Source organism: Arachis duranensis, chromosome 6 (assembly GCF_000817695.3).
Source record: "Arachis duranensis cultivar V14167 chromosome 6, aradu.V14167.gnm2.J7QH, whole genome shotgun sequence".
In the NCBI taxonomy this organism is placed as follows: domain Eukaryota; kingdom Viridiplantae; phylum Streptophyta; class Magnoliopsida; order Fabales; family Fabaceae; genus Arachis; species Arachis duranensis.
In genome coordinates this window covers 18,060,821-18,080,431 of record NC_029777.3, presented here as the reverse complement: position 1 = coordinate 18,080,431, position 19,611 = coordinate 18,060,821, and the positions used below count along the sequence as shown (strand labels likewise).

General features: G+C 31.9%; 1 protein-coding gene across 4 annotated transcripts; it reads left to right on the top strand.

Annotated features, from left to right (window-relative positions):
* The first annotated feature begins 2,265 nt into the window (after window positions 1-2,265).
* Window positions 2,266-7,393, top strand: LOC107493224 (uncharacterized). 4 transcript variants are annotated; one of them, XR_008010304.1, is made up of 10 exons: window positions 2,266-2,834; window positions 2,995-3,049; window positions 3,136-3,235; window positions 3,744-3,821; window positions 4,443-4,555; window positions 4,745-4,814; window positions 4,886-5,344; window positions 5,441-5,568; window positions 7,079-7,171; window positions 7,257-7,393. XR_008010304.1 is itself a non-coding variant. In XM_016114314.3 (7 exons), the coding sequence occupies exons 3-7, from the start codon at window positions 3,158-3,160 to the stop codon at window positions 5,096-5,098; spliced, it is 552 nt and encodes a 183-aa protein (XP_015969800.1). In that variant the 5' UTR covers window positions 2,266-2,834; window positions 2,995-3,049; window positions 3,136-3,157; the 3' UTR covers window positions 5,099-5,421. The 4 variants fall into 4 exon arrangements, 1 of the variants encoding a protein (XP_015969800.1); XR_008010305.1 differs by having other exon boundaries at window positions 2,995-3,044; window positions 7,082-7,171; window positions 7,257-7,390; XR_008010303.1 differs by having other exon boundaries at window positions 7,082-7,171; window positions 7,257-7,389.
* The last annotated feature ends 12,218 nt before the right edge of the window (window positions 7,394-19,611 follow it).

Here is a 19,611-nt window from a genome sequence, read left to right as displayed (position 1 = left end):
TTTCCTGGGAAGACGGACATGAATATTACTTGGTGTGTTGGAACTAAGTATTCTTCTTCTTCATTAAAAATAGGTTGACTATTTGTAATTTTAGGGATATATCCCTTGAATTTACATTGTCAATCATATTTTTAAATCTCTTTACTGCATCAACGAATCCTGCAGGAAACTCACTAATAATTTTTAGATCATTAAAAATTAAAATTGTATCAATTAATCCATACTGGAAAAACTGATAAGTGTCAGATGGGGAATCCTCTGGAAAAATAACCAGCTTTGTTAGCTGTTCTTTGGCAATAGGATAGTATCCCAAACTTGCCCTTTTTTCTTTAGTCCAATTCAGGACTATATTAAGAGTTTCTCTGAGATTTGATCTACAGACCCTTTTCTTTTCCTTGATTTCAGTCCTTGTAGAAATGTTTCTCATTATTCCTGTTCTCTGGGCTTGAATTGGAGCTTTATCTGCTTTTTTTAGGATTTGCTCTGGATGAAGAACTTCATATTCCCTGAAGGATTCCTTTGCCTCTGCCAGTGTTAAAAATCCTCCTTTATGAATTATCTTTGATTGATGTGTGAATGGTGCCACTTTTTCCCAGGCGTCATATACTCCTTTCATAGGGCCATTATAAATTACATAATATTTTTTATCTTGTGTGGATTTTTTAATAATATCAACAATTGTTTTATTTTCTGAAATTTTTTCGTCACTTGGTTTGTCCACCATGCTTAGCTGGCTGAAATCTGATGGTTTTGCTTGTTGTGTTGATTTCATTGCTTCAATGGCCTTCTTGAGGGATTGGATCTGTGTCCTTATTTGCTGACAATGCTTGCATTCTTCGAGTTCTTGCTGATATTTTTGAATTTCTTGATTTAATGCGTTGTAAACGAACTCCATTCTCTTGTTAATGTATCTGCAATAACATTTTTGTCACCCTTAATATATTCAATTTTTATTGGATATTGTAACAAAAATAATTGCCATCTTACCAATCGCCCATGATTATAATCAACTTTTAAATTGTATCGAATGAAACCTGTTAGGTAACTTGAATCTGTCCTTAATGTAAATTCTTTGGGTAGTAAATCAATTTTTCATTTTTTAAGAGATTTAATTGCTGCTAGAGTTTCCTTTTCATGAGTAGTATATCTCTGTTTTGTTGGAGTAAAAGTCCCTGAAATATACCTGCAAAGTAATTCCTTTGGGGAATATTTAGAATCTAGTGATTCTTTTTCTTGTTCCAAACTTTTTATAGCTTTCTTAGCTTTTAGACATCTTGACCAGGTTATGTCTGAAGCATCTGTTTCTACTATTAAGTAGTCATTTTCTACTGGAATATAAAGTTCCGGAAGCTTTTCACATAATTCTTTGACTCTTTGAATTTGCATACTATCTTTTTCTTTCCATTTCCATTCTTTTTTAGTACTTATTTTTGGAAATAAGTTTTTAGTGTATTCTGTTATATTCTTTAAAAATTCTTGATCAGAAATATAATTTATACACCCTAAAAATCTTTGTAATTGTTTTCAATCTTCTATTTTATTAGGAAATAAATTTACCTTTTCTAAAATATTTGGTTGAGGTTTTAGCTTTCCTTGAGTGGATAAAATTAACCCAAGAAACTTTATTTCTTGTCTTGCTATTTTTGCTTTCTTTTTGCTAAGAACTAATCCTTTTTCTTTACATCTTTCTAAAACTATTAATAATTTTTGAAGATGATCTTCTTTATCCTGTTTTGTAAAAATTAATATATCATCAATGTAAACTAAAATAAATTCATTTAACTCGTTTAGATTTTCTTCCATAAATCTTTGATAGATACCTGGGGCTTGTTTTAATTCGAATGGTAAAACATTCCATTCATAGAGCAACACACTTGTTGATTCTTTTGTTGGACAAGTAAAAGTAGTTAATTTCCACTACAACATTTTTGAACTATTGCAACATATAGTACAGACAACACTTAAAAAATGTTGCCTATAATAATCAAAAACAACTTTTAAAATTTATTGCAAAAGAATAAGGCTATTGTAACTCTTTATTAACCAACGTGTCATAAGCGTTCTCTTTGATCAATTAGAAAACATGTAAAAAGCGTTACTTTAGTAAATTAATCAAGCAACGCTTATGGTCTTCATATGTTACCCTTTACAAGGATGCTTTTAATTTTTTATTAGACTTCTCATTATAATCGTTGCCTAAAATAATTCAATATTTTCTTTTAAAATTTTACGCTTCCCTCTAAATATTTTAAGCAGCATAGCATACATTCATCACCTGGTTCACTCCTGTTACTAAATCGTGATACTCTTCCTTCTTCTTTTCTGTTGTCCTTGTTATTGTTTTCTCTTTTTGCTGCTGCTGTTAGTTACTGTGGTTTGAGGAGCGAAATTCGATCTCATATGCTTTGTTCATGTTGTGGCTCGCTTCGATTTACCTCATTTATTACCGAATTCAGTGATTTCTTCACCGCCGTTAGGGATCGAGCCTTCGAGTTTGTTCTGGAATGTTCTTTCGAGTGGATGTGCCAGCTCCATGGAGGCTTGCTCGGGCGGCGCATGTGAGTTTCATGGTTGATTGCGGAGGCGCGTTGGTCTCCGATCTCTCCCAGACGAACGCTTGGACGGCGTTCAGAATCAAAATCATGAATAACTTAAATCCCTAACCCCAACCCTAACACAATTTCCCCAATTTCACAACACTGATGTGCGCATTCTGCGTTTCTCTCTGCTCTGCCGAGTTCTGATCTACTCTGCCGTGTTGTTCTGCTCCGCTGTGTTCTTCTCCTCGCATCGAGTTCTGCTTTGCTCCACCATGTTCTTCTGCTCACGCCGAGGTTTGCTCTGCTCCGCTATATTCTTTTGCTCGCACCTTGTTCTTCGTTCTCTCGCGCTGAGTTCTGCTCCACTCCTCCGTATTCTAAATTGGGAGAAGTAGCTACTTATGCAAAAATAGTGAGAAATGTGACCTTGTTTTTCTTTTCCTTAATGTTTCAGAAATTTCATGTAACTCAATTAGATTACAGTAAGGCCATCTGTAGATAAATGTGAGGTATGTTCCTTTCGTCTTTAAATATGTCATTTAATTTTAAGTTTAAGAAATTGGAGAATAAACTCTCAGTTGCTGCTATTTTACAGGCAGAGTTGTTAAGCAAGAAATATGAGGAGAAGTACAAACATTGTAGCAGAAATAACATCTAAATTGATTGTTGAAGAAGCTAAATTTTGTGATATACAGGTAATTAGAAATTTGCATTATTATTTGGCAAATAGTAAAAGGAATTTAGGGAAGAATGAATTGTTATTAGCCTTGCTTAATGGATGTAAAGGTAATTATAAAGGTAAGAAGAATGAGATTTTGCAGCGGGAAAGAAGAGAAGAAAAGGATTTTTCTGTGGTCTGAGGTTCTTCTTGTGAGGATTTTGCTCCTACTTAATGGGTCTACTTAAAGAGCTTTTGTTTTTAGTAATTGACTGTGTGGGATTGGCTTGGTTTTTTCTAGTTTTGAAATTTTGCTGAAAATAAGCTTTCTTCAGCTGATTTTTGTCCTCCACCCCCGGAAGGTATGTTATGTATACACTCTTGTTTGCATATTCTTCCTTGTTCATCTCCCTTTCTATTCTCCACTGTTTTGGAGCTAGTTATTGTTGCGTACCAGTGTTAAGGGGGTGAAAATGCTATTCTCTTTTAGATCTTGATGGACTTTGGTTGCTGAGAATTTTGTGTATATAATCATATGATTACAGGAGAAAAGAGGGACTGCACGGGGATTCAGTTTAAGCCACCTGGGTGTTGGGTCCACTTCCATGGTTGAAGGTGGTCAAGTTAGCCATCTTCACATGCTTCTTGTTCTGCACTCTTCCTCTTAGTTGTCTTTTTTTGTCTTTACCTTTATTTCAGTCAATTCTTTTACTTTCACAATTAAACTTTATTAATACCTACAATTTTCCAGATCTTGACTCTCAATATCTATTTACTTTGGTATTCTTCAACTAAATGACTTTATCTATTACCTACAATTAAACTTAATGTCATTTCCAAAACAGTTTGTGAAAACAAGTTTTTGAATAAATAATAGATCTATAAACTATCTAAACAAAATTAACTTTATTTATTACTTTTCTTTTTGGGGTGTCAAGAAACAAAATTAACTTTTAATAATATCACTTTAGAAATAGTGAGGAATTGATGGGAATTGGGGATGGTATTTGTCGCCAAAAAAGATAGTGCAATTCTCAAAGTCTTAGAAGTCATTTGTTAAAAAGAAATCTTAACAAAACATTATTGTTCTTTCATAGGCATGCGTCGGTTTGCTTAGGTTATGCAATAGCCGTTAACTAGGGAAGGTCATTTCGAAATAGTCTTGGAGAAAAGCATATGATTTTATAACATATGAATGATTTTGATGGACTTTCATATGGTTACTTGAGGGCCTTTGGTTACAGGAGAAAAGCGCGTTTTGGATTCAGAACTTTGGCATGCATGTGCTGGTCCCTTTGTTTCTTTACCAGTTGTTGGAAGCTGAGTCGTGTACTTTTCACAAGGTCACAGTGAACAGGTAAGATTGTGATGTTTGAAGTTATATGCCTAAGTTCTTTTAGTTTATGTCTAAATTCTAAACTATAAAATAATAATAAGAATGAGATGACTGAGTAATAATTATAATAGTTAGAAAATTGATCAAACTAGTTGAATGCTTTTGTAATTGGTATAAAAAATTTCATTGATCAAATGTTTTGTTCAACAGAAGCATGCAAATTGCTGAGGCTCTCCAAATGCAAATGGAGGTGCAGAAGAAACTTTATAAGCAAATTGAGGTAGGTATCTAAATTAAAATTGAAGCATAACAAGGATATGTTAAAGATCAATATGGATAATGATTTTTCAGGTGCAGAGACATTTGCAGCTTAAGATTGAAGCACAAGGGAAGTACTTGCAATCAGGACTACACAAGGCACAAGAAACACTTGCAGGAATGATCAACAATGGCAGCCCGGGATCTCCTCCGATTTCGGAACTGATAGAAACAAGAGGAGGGTTCAGTTGGAGCTGTGGGCAGAGGAAACAGAACAGAGGAACCATGTGTTCACTTGAAATTTAAAGTTCTTTGACATCTTCTGAAAGCTCAATGGATCAAAGGCCTAATAGTACTAACACTACTAATACTGCTTCACTTGAATTGTTGCCACTCTTCAAAGAATCTAAGGAACAAGAAGATGAATCTATTATTAGGAGAAAGAGGAGTTCAAGCTGCTTTGTTGATCAGCCATCAAAGATGAGCAGATCTAAATTATTATATAAAGCTGTGTTCTTCCAAGGATGCCAGCTTCTCGTCATCATGGAAAAGGTTATCTAGGTTTTTGTATTTGGTTTTCTTGTTTGAGCAATATAGCAAAATTAGCTGAAATATTTAACCAGTAATACTATGGGTCTAACTTTCTAGGGTTTGCTTGCAACTTTCAAGCACCACACTCAGCTTCCCTCTCTGCTAAAGGACAATGTTTAACTTTTTAACAAGGAAATATGTGAGAAAGATTCTCAAGCGTAAAGTCAGTGATGCTAGTGAAAAAGGTACTCCCTCCCTCCTTAAGAAATTTGGGAGTTGAGTTTCAAGTGGTTCACATTTCTTCTCTTTTTTAGCTGGGATTGCTTTTCAAGTTGTTTTTTTCTTGCATATTTTGTCATTTGGGGTTAAATGGTGTCTTGTGGTCTTTGATTAGTGATTGATGAAGGTTGCATTGCACAACAGAGCTTCTGGATGTTCCTGCTCATTGATTCTTGGTTGTTTAGGCATGCCATTGTACTTCTGAGCCGGTTTTGTTCAAATAATTGATTTGGTGGATTGCAATTTCGTTTCTGTGTAGATAGTTTGAGATTTAATGCATGCTTTGGTTTTTGAGACTTAATGCATGCTTTTGTTTTAATTAATTCTGGGAGAGCTGTTTTTTGCATATTTTTTAAATTTCAAGTCTTATTAGAACACTTATTAAACATATTAAATATTTAAATGTAGAAAATTTTAATGAAAAATGTTAACTAACTGTAAGCTTCTTTTTTTTTATGTTTTCCACTATTTTAACCAATTTCTTTAAAGAACTATTTAGCTGAATTATTAAAAAATCAGCACATACAAAAATGGTTCATTCACTCTACCATGTACTATCAACAACCACTGGTTGTCTGATTCTATTAATTCAATGCAAGTTTTTTTCACACACACACATGCATAGCAAGCTAGTGTTTAATGAATGAACAACAAATGCAATGAACAGAGGTCTTTACTTTGATAGAAAGACAAGTTAACTATGAGGTGGATTGGTCAGTTTCTTTTATGTACTGCATTCTGAGTCTATGTTGAACCCTTTTCAGTATGTGTTTATATAGCTAGACAGAAATTGAGTCAGAAAATAAAGACAGAAGCTTGCAATCTGTTAACACAGATGAATATAATAGGAATAAGTAGCCTCCACATGTTTCAACTTTCAACTCTTTCATTCACACTATTTCCTCTCACCAAGTTCCAACAGATTTTAGCCCATGGTTTGGTGATACTGTAGAATCATATTTCCTATACATAAATTATCAAATGATTTGATATCAATCTGTTTACATTTACTATATATACACTTGTCAAGTGAAGTATATATTATGAGAAATTAAATAGAGATTGACTTATAAATAAGTAGCATCTGATATTAGAACTACTGTTGAGATAATTACTTAACATGCATGTGTTGTATGCACCTATACAGCTATACCTAAGATTTACATGATGGAGCTTGTTGATGTGTTTAAAAATTGAAGGCATTCTTCCCACTAACGGTTAATTTGCACTTGTCAATGTACAAAGCCAGTCTTATCCTTTGCACGTTGGCCACACATGGTTTTGCCATTTGTAGCATTCATATGGACTAAGAGGCTGATTGATGCCATTCGAAATTAAATGAAAAGGAAAGAAAAGTCTGATGAATTTGACATAATTTCTGTATCATTCAAGTGCTTGTATTTTAGATATTAGATATTACAAGATAACTTTAACTAGAGTTTAAGAAAGCTTGTTTGTTTTCATTGTCCATCCTAGTAGATTCAGCTCCCTCTAAAGAAACAGATCATGCTCAACAGCTCAAGTATGCTTCACACTTCAAAGGGATAACATCAATGCATCAACAATAGGGTATAACTCTCTCATTAGTAATATATACTCATCTATATCGGGTACATGAATAACAATATACTTTTTTGTTGTGTATTATTTGTAGATTTAGCATATGGGACAAGTCAAGCATGGATATAAAATATGCAAGTCAATTGATATTTTTTGGATAATTATTAATTACTGTTATGACAAGTATTGTTAGACAAGAATTTTATTATTTTGTTGAAAATTATTGATAAACATGTATTTGAAATACTAATTAAACTTTTTAATATCTATTTTAATTAGAATTTTATTATTAGTTATTTTGTCTCTTTTATAAATTTTTTTTATTGTGCACAAATTTATTTATTAAATAAAATAATTACACATGTATGAACAAAAAATTTTATTGTAAATTTTATTTTTGTGTATTTTTATTACAAAAGTAACTTTTATTTTTTCCAAAAAGGTAACCCTTCTGTTAGTTGCATATTTTGAATATTAGACAACACTTGTATGGTTGCATATCCAAAAGAAAAGGCAACACTTATATAGGTTGCATATCCAAAAGAAAAGGCAATGTTTTAAAAGGTTGCATATTCATAACTAATAGGCAACACTTCAAAGTATTGCGAATTCAAACTTATAAACAACACGTAAAAGGGTTGCATTTTATTGCAAATAGGCAACATTTTGTAGTAGTGGCCAAAATATAAGAGAAAAGACAACACTGAAAAAGTGTAGTCTCAAACACACCTTTGAAGTGTTGTTGTTTTTCAACCAAAGACAACATTTACCAAGTGTTGCTCTCAAAAGCAACGCTTTTGAAATAAAAAAGTGTTGCCTTGATCTAAGGCAACGGCTGCATATGCAACGCTGCCTAAAAACGTTGCCTTAGGTCCAAAAGTGTTGCCATAGATCAAAAGCAACATTTTGTCAGCTTTTAGGTAACACTTTTTAAAAGTTGCCTCAACCTGAAAATGTTGTAGTGTTCTTTGTTTCTTCGTCTAAACGAAGTTGCCAATATCCTGATTTTGCATCAAGAGATGAAAACCAAGTTGCTGCTTTGATTTTTTCTAAAATAGAATATTTTCTTGGAAGTTTAAGAGCATCACCAACAGTTGCTTCATTCATTTTCTTATAATTAATTACCATTCTTCGTTTTTCCCTTTTAATTTCATTATTGTTTTCGACATAAAAGGCTAGAGCCGCATGAGGGCTTTTGCTTAATCTTATAATTCCTTTTTCCAAAAGATCTTTACATTCTAATGAGAACTCTTCTCTATCTCTTGCGGAATAAGGAATTTTATTTGGAACATTTATTTCTTTTGTAGGATCTTTTAATTTAATGCTTACTAATTCTTTATTTGTATTTTTAATATCTAAAGGATTTTCAACGCAAATTTCATCCAAAAGTTTTTCTATTTTTATTTTAAGATTATTTTTTGGGATATTTATCTGAAAATATAAATTTAAATAACATGTTTCTAATATAAAAAATATTTTAAATTTTAAAATCTTATCTATGGTAGTAGTTGGTATCTTTATACGTTTTGATATTGAAGAATCATGTGGAGCTTTTAAAACTATATATGTTAATTCTTGAATGAATGGATGATATAGTTTTAAGAAGTTATTTCCTATGATAAAATCCATCCCAGAATCTAACATATATATGGATGGAATAATGAACCTATAATTTTGAATAAATATTTCAACCTTTTCTGCTTTTTGGTCAATTTTATGTATTGATTTGTCAGCTATTCTAACTCTTAATGGTTTCTTTAATTTTTTTCAATCAAATTTTATATTTATACTAGCAAAGCATAGTGTTGCTCCAGTATCTATGAAAGCATTTACAAATTTTTCTATTATTTTTATAATAATAAATGTGGCATTATTGCTTAGTCTCTGAGTCTGTTTCTGAGATATATTCAAAAATATAGTCTAAGTTATCATCTGATTCTTCTAATGGTTCCATGAAACAAGACTTAGCAATTTCTAATTATTTGGTAAGGTCTTTTTTATCCTTCTTTTTTGGACATTCATTTGCATAGTGTCCTTCTTCTTGGCAATACCAACACTTACAATTTTCTTTTTTATTTGGGCAATAGTCATTTTTTTTGTTTTTATTGTTATTTCTTTTTCTAAAATTCCTCTTTTTTCTCCAGTTTGGATAGTATTTTCTTTTTCTAAAATGATATTTTATTTTTCTTTAAAAATTTTTATTAAGACCATATTTTTGAGGTATTTCTTCATTATCTTGACAACAAATTCTAATTATATTTTCAAATCTTTTTTGAGTTGCTTCTTGCATACAACGTTCTTTTATTTCCTCTCTTATTGCAGAGGTTGCTCGGCCAAAATTATTTTCAATTGTTCCTCTATTTATTTCTCTTATAAATCTTCCCATTATAAATTCATTAGCAGGGTATGGAAGTTTTGTTATATACATACTAAGATAATAGTTTTTATCTTCTTCTTTTAGTTTATAATAATGTATTCTATATTCACATATATAAGATTCCACATTCATAAATCATATATTTGAATATTAGCTAAATGGTTTTTTGTTTCTTGATATTCTTTATTATAGACTTCTTGTCTATGATCTATAATATTTTTTTCCAAAAAATTCTTTATACAGAATCATCATTATATGTAATATCTTATCGTAAACTGTTGTTTTTGTTGCTAATTCTTTTATTATTTGGTTTTCTATTGATGTCATATAATCTCTTACAGTTCCTTTAGTATAAAACCCTATATAATTCCAGATATCTCCTCCAGACAATTCACTAAGTTTTGGATTAGTAAAGGCTTCTAATAAGAAGAAATTCAACCAGTTCTCGAAAATTTCTTTTTCATTCTTTTTACAGTCTAAATCGAGCATTCTTTCTCCTTCCGTTTCCTGGATTTTAGGAACGTACTTTGATGGTATTTTTGTATACTTTGAATTTTTATTTATAAATCCCTTTTTAAAAGCATAATTTTCAAAACCTGTTTCCCATTTAAATTGAGATTGATTATTCTTAGATGTTCCAACTTCATTTTTTACTTGTATTGGAATTGCTGGTTCTTCATCACTTGAATAATCTAGGATGTGTTTTTCATTTTCTATATTTTCAGAATTTACTAATTCTTCTTCTATTTGAAATTCTTGTTCCATAATATTATTTTCTTGAGCCATTTTTAATGGTTTAAAAAGCATTGTAACTTCTTCTAATTTTTCTTCAATATTCATAATTTCAATGATGGTTTTACTTTTAGTTTTGTTATGTTGGCTATATTTCGAATTTTTTCTTCTTTGGATTCTCTTTCTGAAAATATTTATTTAATATCTGTTTAATTTCGTTCATATTAGGTTCCTCTTTTTCCTTATTTCTTTGAAATTTTATGGATACTAATATTTCTTCAAGCATATCTACTATAGAATTTAATTGTGGGTTAAAAGTATGACAGAGATGTGGGGAATCATTTTCATGGTAGCATTTTTTAGAAATTCCATGTGAAATATAAGTTTTTTCAGGTTTTTGAAGTCCTTCAATAAAACTTATAGTAAAATAAAGATTTTGAGAAAAAATATTTTGTATTGATTTTAAGAATTTGGTGTCATTACAATTAATATTAGTTAAAATCATTAGTTTTTAATCTATTAATTTTGATAATTTAATTATTTCTTCTCTTAAATCTTCTAATTTACTTTTTTCCGTTAGGTGACGCTTTTCTCATAAAATGCTATGGTTTTAAGTGTTATATAGTTAAAAGTGTGGCTTTTAGAATATATGGTTTAGGTTTTGCAACGTAGGCGTCTTTAGAAAAAGTTGTTTTTGGGATCTTTATTTGAGTGATGCCTTTATAAAAAACTATATCATTTGAATTAAAATTTATTTGCAAATCATTCCAATTAATCTTTGCCTTCTTATTAACTTTATACACTTCTTATATANTATATAAATCTAACAATTTTAACTTAAAAATATTAATAAAAATGCACTCGGTAGCAAAATTTGAGTAAAAAAAATCAACAAATTAGTCCTTAAAACTAACTGACATAACATAAATAAAAATTAGAAATTAAAAAATATATTTTATAAATAACTTTGAGCGTTTTTTATATATTTTCACTATAATTAATGAAAAAGTTTAGGGGCAACAATTTCATTAAATTCTGACTAGCATGTAACCAGCAAAAAAAATGAGTTATTAGATAAAATTCCACACCAATTTCACACTATTAAAAGAACAATGTTAGGAAACTAAAAGGGTATTAGCCAAAAATAGTAAAATACCTTTGGGTGAATCCAAAATCTCTCCGAGTTAATATATATGGATGTTTCTTCTGCTAAGTATCAGAATGTTTATTTTTATACTAAATGGATGTTCTTTTATATATTTTTCGAATTTTTTTGTATTGCAAATGTGAATGTCTCTATTTCTTTAAGAATTTCATATTTTTTAATTTTATAGATATTTAATTATTTTTGCTAAAATATAACTGGATATTTATTTTGTTAAGTATTAGGATATTTTTTTCATATTAAATGAATATTTTTTTTATAATTCTGTAATTGTGTAGTTTGCAGTTTCTTTAATCATCAAAATAGCACCTAATATCCCAAAACGCAGGATCAACATCTGCAACAAACCCCTAATTACAAACATGTGTGTTGAATACAAAATAGAAACTTCATCATCCACTATCCTTCTCACTAGCATCATAGCACCATTCACCTTCTTAACCTTACACGCGCCAACGCTGGAGCTTGCAGAGTCGCATGATGAGGGAATCGAACGCGTTCTTGCGAGTGACGCCGCAGTTGAGGGTGGATAGGGTTTGAAGGAGGTGGTTGAGGAGGGAAGAGGAGAAGGTTTTTTCGGTGACAAAGTCAAAGGTGGACTTCGTATTGAAGCAGTTGTCTTGGATGCGCTTGTTGAGGGCGTCGCGGAGAGCATGGAAGTCGCCAGCGCTTCTAGCAGCATTGGTGAGAGAGAGGTCTGTGTGTGTGATTGTTGGAGATAGGTAGGTTAATGTGAGAGAGAAGAGAAATATTTTTATAGGTTTTAATTAGGTTTACTTAATCAATTTTAAATTTTTAAAATTTTGAATTTAAAAAATTTAAAATTAATAATTAATATAAATTAATGTGGTTTTGTTTAATTTTTGACTAATAACCTCTTAGTTCTATATACTTTTCCAATTAATTATTGTCGATATTAAACTAATAAAAAATTAATTTAAGTAACAACTCCCAAACTTATACAAGAAGGAAAAGTATATGAAACCAACTCCTAATCAGCCAAGAATGGAACAACTTAATTAAATATAATTAATTTTATTAATTTATAATTTAAAATATTTTTAAATTATTGTTAACCACATTCAAAACATGAATGGGAGATACGCTATTGAAGGAGAAAATCACGGAATAGATGCGCTGAGCATGCAGTCTCACTAACCTCCTTCATATTTCAATGCTAGCGCCGTCATCCTTTTCTCTCCCCCAAAAAGCATTGCCGCCTATCTCCTCCACCGTCTTCACCCAACTAGTCAAGCTTTGTCGCCGTCGTCAATCTTCAACCGTGCGGGCCGCTGTTCATTCACTAAGAAGCCGCCATTGGTGCAACACGTCCCCGGGTGTCTTGCAACCTGTCAGGCTGAGCATCATCATTTGCTTCCGAACGTCCACATCAAATGATCTAAACCGTCGCTCTATCAGTCGCTTTTCCACGGTGCGTGCCGCCTTTCCTCTACAAAAAGAAGTGACCGTGGCGGCGCAAAGATTCCGGTAAAAAAATTCTCCATGGACCTTTCAAATCCGGGAGGCGAACCGAATAGCACAGTGATCAATGCTAATGAAGGCAATGATGAATTGACTGACGATGAAGTTGTTAATCAAGAGGGTTCTAAGGTATATTGTATGGTGTATAGGTTAGTCTTTAATTGCATGAGGTTTTTTGAGAAAGTGAAATGTGAATGTTTCTTGTCCATGGTATTTAGATGTTTTTTAAAGTTATTTCTTTGGAAAAATGTGGTACACTGACCTTGCTAGTTGACATGTTAATAAGGTATGATTGTAATTGAATATATTGGGTTGTGAAAAAGGCTATGCTTACTCATTGATACAAGAAATTCCGATATAGACATAGATAGTGGATTTAGAAATATACTGGATTGTGTGGAAGACATGTAAGATCTTTGTTCTCAAACACAAAATTATGGGTAGTTTATATTGCTCCTACATGTGCGAATAGTCCAAAATCCATATCAATCTCACTGTGTTGTCCGTCTATGTCATAATTCATGCAATCAATTACATGTTGTTAATGATTCATTGATTTCTAATAGAATTTTTATTAAAATGTGTGTTGTGAAGGCTTCTTAATCAAATGCCTAAGATATGATAGAGGAGAAAACAGATTTAGAACCATCCAATTTACAAGAAAAAGAAATATCTTAGTGCCTACCACTAGCAACATCCAATTAAAATTAAGGTTAAAGTCACCGAAGCCACCGTAAACGAACCGGAACCTGCTGAGGAGTATCTAACAAAACACGAGCCACTCACTTCTCAATGAAGTATATATAAGTTCAAATGCCTAAAATATGATAGATCAAAAATCAAATTCAGAACCATCCAATTTACAAGAAAAAGAAACATTCTAGTGCCTACCAGGCTACCACTAGCAACATCCAATTAAAATCAAGGTTAAAGTCACCAGAGCTACCGTAAATGAACCGGAACCTGCTGAGGAGTATCTAACAAAACACGAGCCACTCACTTCTCAATGAAGTATATACAAGTTCAAATGCCTAAAATATGATAGATCAAAAAATAAATTCAGAACCATCCAATTTACAAAGAAAAGAAACATTCTAATGCCTAGCATGAGCACCATCCATGCAGAAGTTTTGTATTGATTGTCACCATCAACTTGGCAAAATCCACAACATGAAATCATAAACCTGCAGTAAAACAGGATTTATTAGGCTCACATCAAACCAAAGATTAAAAAAATAACCCCTGCTAAAATAACAGTTAAGACATGCAAGCAACAATGTATGTTATTCCTTTAAGAAGGTCGTGCTGCGTAATAGGGTTTATGTGTGCTTTTTTGGCATAACTGTGTTCCAAATATAACTATTACCTTTTTGTTATATTATCTTTTTAATTAATTGTTACTTCTGTTTTTCTTTAGGTCTTTATTATATCAACTTAAAAACACTACTTTTTTTACTTCATAATATTTAGTATTTTTGAAAAATTTGCATTTGAATGGTATCTATCAGCTTTTTAAACTGCTAGACATATATACAATATATAAAAAATATAATGTTATTTATGTATATATCATGCGTTAAAAGGAGAAGATAGAACACTATTTAGAGTAGGTGCATGGAAACATACACAAAATTTAATTCTATATGTACAGTGTTCAACTATAATGATACATTTTAATATATGGAGTATGAGAAAACATATATAGTTCAAATAAACCCAGAGTATAAATAACAAAGGAAGTGTTGGGAATAAGACACCATTCCTCCTTGAGAAAACACCTTTGACAGAGAAATAAAATAAACACAATCACAACACAAGAATTTAACGTGGAAACTCCAATTACCGGAGAAAAAACCACGGCCGTTGTCAAATGACAACCAGAAAATATCACTATGTAAAAATTGTTACAACACATAGACTTCTTTCTCTCTAACACTGCATCCCAGTACACCCACACGCTCTCAAAGTAAATATCTAACTACACCTCACAACACTCTCTAATCAAAGAGTACAGAGGAAAAGAAAAATCAGATACAAGCTTAAAGTGTTTCTGACTGGTACAAAAAATATGGAGAACTTAGCCTCATATTTATAGCCTAGGCCACTCACTCCATTTGCTATCCTAAGCAATGTGGGACTAATTCAACCAAATCCTAACAATCTCCACCTTGATTGAAATAGTCACACATCTTTAGCTTCCATTGTCAACACCGACAATTCTTTGCTGCCATTGTCTATACCGACAATCATAGTTCAGAGAACTATCATACTCCACCATGAAAGTATACTCACTTGGAATTAGATCACTCCAAGCATTTTGCCTTGGTACAGATCAAAACCTTACTGAAAATTCATGGTGCAACTTCCAAATTGGCTTTTTCTGGAAGTTCTTCAGCCATCGACCTAACTCTGCCACACACCTTGCATCTCAACGCCAACCAATGCCCGTGTGTAATTGTGGACCCGATTGCCACAACTTATCCTTATCCATGGTAGTGCGGCAATACCATGATGATACTTCTTGTCTTCAACGCCTTGTGCAAACCTGATTGTATCAACACATCCTTGACTTGTATTTGTCACAAGCCAAAATTGATTCTTCCATCAAATTTCTCTATTTCAAGCTTCACAGCACTTGAATATCCTGACATTGTTGCAACCGTATACTGGAATAGTATAACTCAACTGTAGACCGTGCACTAGGAAGGGTCCCCAGGAAAGAGAGGTGGGTCACAATGGACACACTTAAATACCAGGTCTTTCCTTAGCCAGAACCTTTCCAAACTGCACTCTCACAGTGTCACACTGCCTTCCTGCAACAACAACAGCAACCAAAAATCAACCTCAAGCTACAGGACAAAATTCTTTTCTGATGTGGAAGGTCAGACTAGGCTGCAACCACAGAGCATACTAAGAATAAATCCCACCGAACCGAAGCTCTGATACCACTTGTTGGGAATAAGACACCATTCCCCCTTGAGAAAACACTTTTGACAGAGAAATAAAATAAACACAATCACAACACAAGAATTTAACGTGAAAACTCCAATTATCGAAGAAAAAACCACGGCCGTTGTCAAATGACAACCAGAGAATATCACTATGTGAAAATTGTTACAACACATAGACTTCTTTCTCTCTAACACCGGCACCCCAGTACACCCACACTCTCTCAAAGCAAATATCTAACTACACCTCACAACACTCTCTAATCAAAGAGTACATAGGAAAAGAAAAATCAGATACAAGCTTAAAGTGTTTATGACTGGTGCAAAAAATATGGAGAACTTAGCCTCATATTTATAGCCTAGGCCACCCACTCCATTTGCTATCCTAAGCAATGTGGGACTAATTCAACCAAATCCTAATAGGAAGAAACACCCTTCAACAATAAAACATGTATAAAGAAAGGCATGGTATTTAAATAACTGTTTCATTAGGCAACGAACAACATACACCCAAAAAGGGTCAAACAGTAACAACTTCAAAAATAAAAGCACTATCCACGTGGTCCTCATCAGCTTCTTTAGGTTATCATCAAAGTTCTAATTTTATGTTCTTGGTAACTTACAAAATCCAACAGTATTCATCTAAACCCTCTTATAAATCCTAATCAGAAAATCAAACTTTTTTCGATGGGGTTTCATCTAATCAAAACAAACCCAAATTCAATTAGAGATAAAAAAATACTTGTGATCAAAACTCCGAATAACAGGAAAGCATGCAGCTAATATTTTTTACTAGGACTAGTGGTGCACCAAGATTATATTACCTGAGCAATATAACATAGAAGAAACATCCATTCAATTAAAATTCACTTGAACCACTACACCAAAACCCCGTCCAATTCTGTTTTCAAAACATGCATAAGAAATAAAAGGAAACATATACCTTACTTGACAATAGGTGAGACGAAAGGAAGATTCTAGGCTGGAGAACTGGAGCAACATCGGCAGAAGGCGCAGCTGCAACAGAAGGCTTCAGATGCGCCGGTGAAACCGGCATGCAGCAGCAGGGTTTTCGGAGGCGTGGAGGCGCGAGGCTGGTTGGGGCTTCAGTGCGGCGTCGCGCCTGGAGAAGACAGGGAAGACGGTTTCGCGATATTCGCAGATGCGTGGCGCGTGTGAAGATGTTTTTCAAATTTCTGGCAAAACGGTGAAAGATGGGTTTTTGTGGAGGATTATTCTGGTTTATCCTAGGTTAATTTTCTGGATGCTGAAGCCAATTGGGCTTCCGGTTCCAAGCCCAACTGCAGTTGGCTGATTCTTGACTTATATAGAGTTGGTTCCTTAGCATTGTTGATACAAGAATCACGTGGACACCTTTTCTAAGTACACCAAAGCCGCTGGCATGGGAAGACTTGTGCCACTCACTCACTCCTCTTCCATTTCTCATTTAATGACAAAAAGCAAGCGCACAGTTCAATAGGAGAAACATGTTCTAAATGTGTTTCTTCTCCAAATTAGATGCAAAGCAAAAAAAAATGCCACGAAAATGTTTCACCTGGATTCCAATGGTTTCTATCTCCATCCATTTTAATTTAAAAACTCTGCTTTTTTGTGTTGGCAAACTGACCGGATAAAAAACTCAGCAAACTTTATTCCATCAGTCTGTCGTATGTGTAATTGTCATTGTATTGCTGTACTGAAGTAATTGCCAAAACGGGGCTACTTGTTTTTGTTTCATCTTTTATATTGAATATTGATCGTGTCCTATGCTTCATTAGCCTTCCCTCAATTTGGATACATTATTTCAACGATATGTTGCTGCATAATCCATATTGAGCAGAGATTCACACCACCAAAGACTTTGGTTATCAATTCTATTCTTTTATGTAAAATTCCTAATACTATTTAAAATTACTTTGTTGTGATCAATTTTTGTGTATACTAATGACATGTATTTCCATTAATACATTCTATTAGGATTAATATACGTTTAAAATTAATAATAAGAAAAGATATTAGTGCCACAAATTATATACGTGTTAATAATGTTTGCAGCTTTTTATCTTTCTAATTTCTACAGTAACACTCCAAATTTATTTTAGTTTAAAAGTGATATGATAGCCATTTCATATTAGGGTAATGCTACTGTACTGAAGAAAATTTTTTTCCTCAGCTGCTGAAACCATGTGGCTACGTGAAGGGATTGACGCGTATTGTGATGCTACCAATCATCCTGCAAAGTGCTGCTCCATAAGTAAAATTTGCAGAAATTGTCCACATAATTATCGGTTGTGTTTGATGGACGATTAGCTGATAATCTTATGAGTAATTTTGTCGGCTTTTTTGTCCGGTGTTTTGAAGAAAATTTTTTTTCTATAGTATTGGACTTTTGTTTTGTTAGTATAGTTTAAATGCTGTGTGATCAAATTATCTTATTTAAGAGTAGTGCTAGCAACACAATAATACAAAATTATCTTATTTAGTTTATTATTCCATAATTTTATATATAATAGTTATAATTATATATTTATTATATCTTAAATTATTTATTTATTTTATAATAATTAATAAATATAAAATAAATAAAATTTTATATTATTTTAAATTAATTTTTATTGTTTATCAAATATTTTTTATATTTTTAGGCATACTTACTCTTACATGCTTAACGAAATTAATGCTTATCTAACTTGAATCAGTGGTCCACAATTCACACCAACCCCACAATTCACACCAACCCAACTTAATGACATTATGGTTTAAAACGTGAATAAATTATTTTTATAATTAAATTTAATTATTATTTTTTTATGTTTCCCATAAATTATTAAATTAATTTGATTGAATTTAGTTATTATTTAACACTTAGGCCGTAATTATTTTAGTTGTCAAAATTTTTATCCAAAATTGAGAAGGATTAAAAATCTGAAAAGAAGCTTCCTCCATTACAATAGATATATAGTTTAAACTGTACTTTCTTCTTTTATTATTATTATTTTTTTTTTTGAAAGAAGGTGCTTTCTTTTTTTTTTCTTTCGACATTATTATTTTTCGAACATCATTAATTTAAAAATAATAAAAATATGCTTAACTTCTTAATAAAAGATTAGTTTATCCAAATTAAATAAAATTATTGACTTAAATTACATCTATTTAAGTTTTAAATTAAATTTTCTATAAATGTAAATTATTTAAAAAAAGTTACATTAATTATAAAATAAAAACAAAAACAATTAATACCCATTTCACCCAACCCAATTTAATGACATCATAGTTCATACCCTATCACGCACTTGCTTCTCGTGTTTTTATGGTCATTTTTTTTGTTTTATTTTTCTATTATTGTTATTATTATTCATTAGGATCATGTCTTATTTTATTCATAGGAGTCCATCAACACAACAGACAATTTCGTGGATAATTTCTGTAAATTCTGAGTATGGAACAATACTTTATAGAATGATTGACAGCATCACAACACGCGTCAATCCCTTCGCGTAGCCACATGGTTTTAGCAGTTGAGGAAAAAAATTTCCTTCAGCTCAGTAGCATTACCCTTCATATTATTGTAGATTGTTTACTATAAGTGCTTTAAATATTTGTAATATAAAATGGTTAAATATTATTTAAAAATTATTAATTTATATTTTTTGAATATTTAATTTAATTTGATGTGTTTTAATTTTATTTATTTAGTTATTAAATTTAGTTTTATTATTGTAAGTTTATAATTTTTTTATTTTAA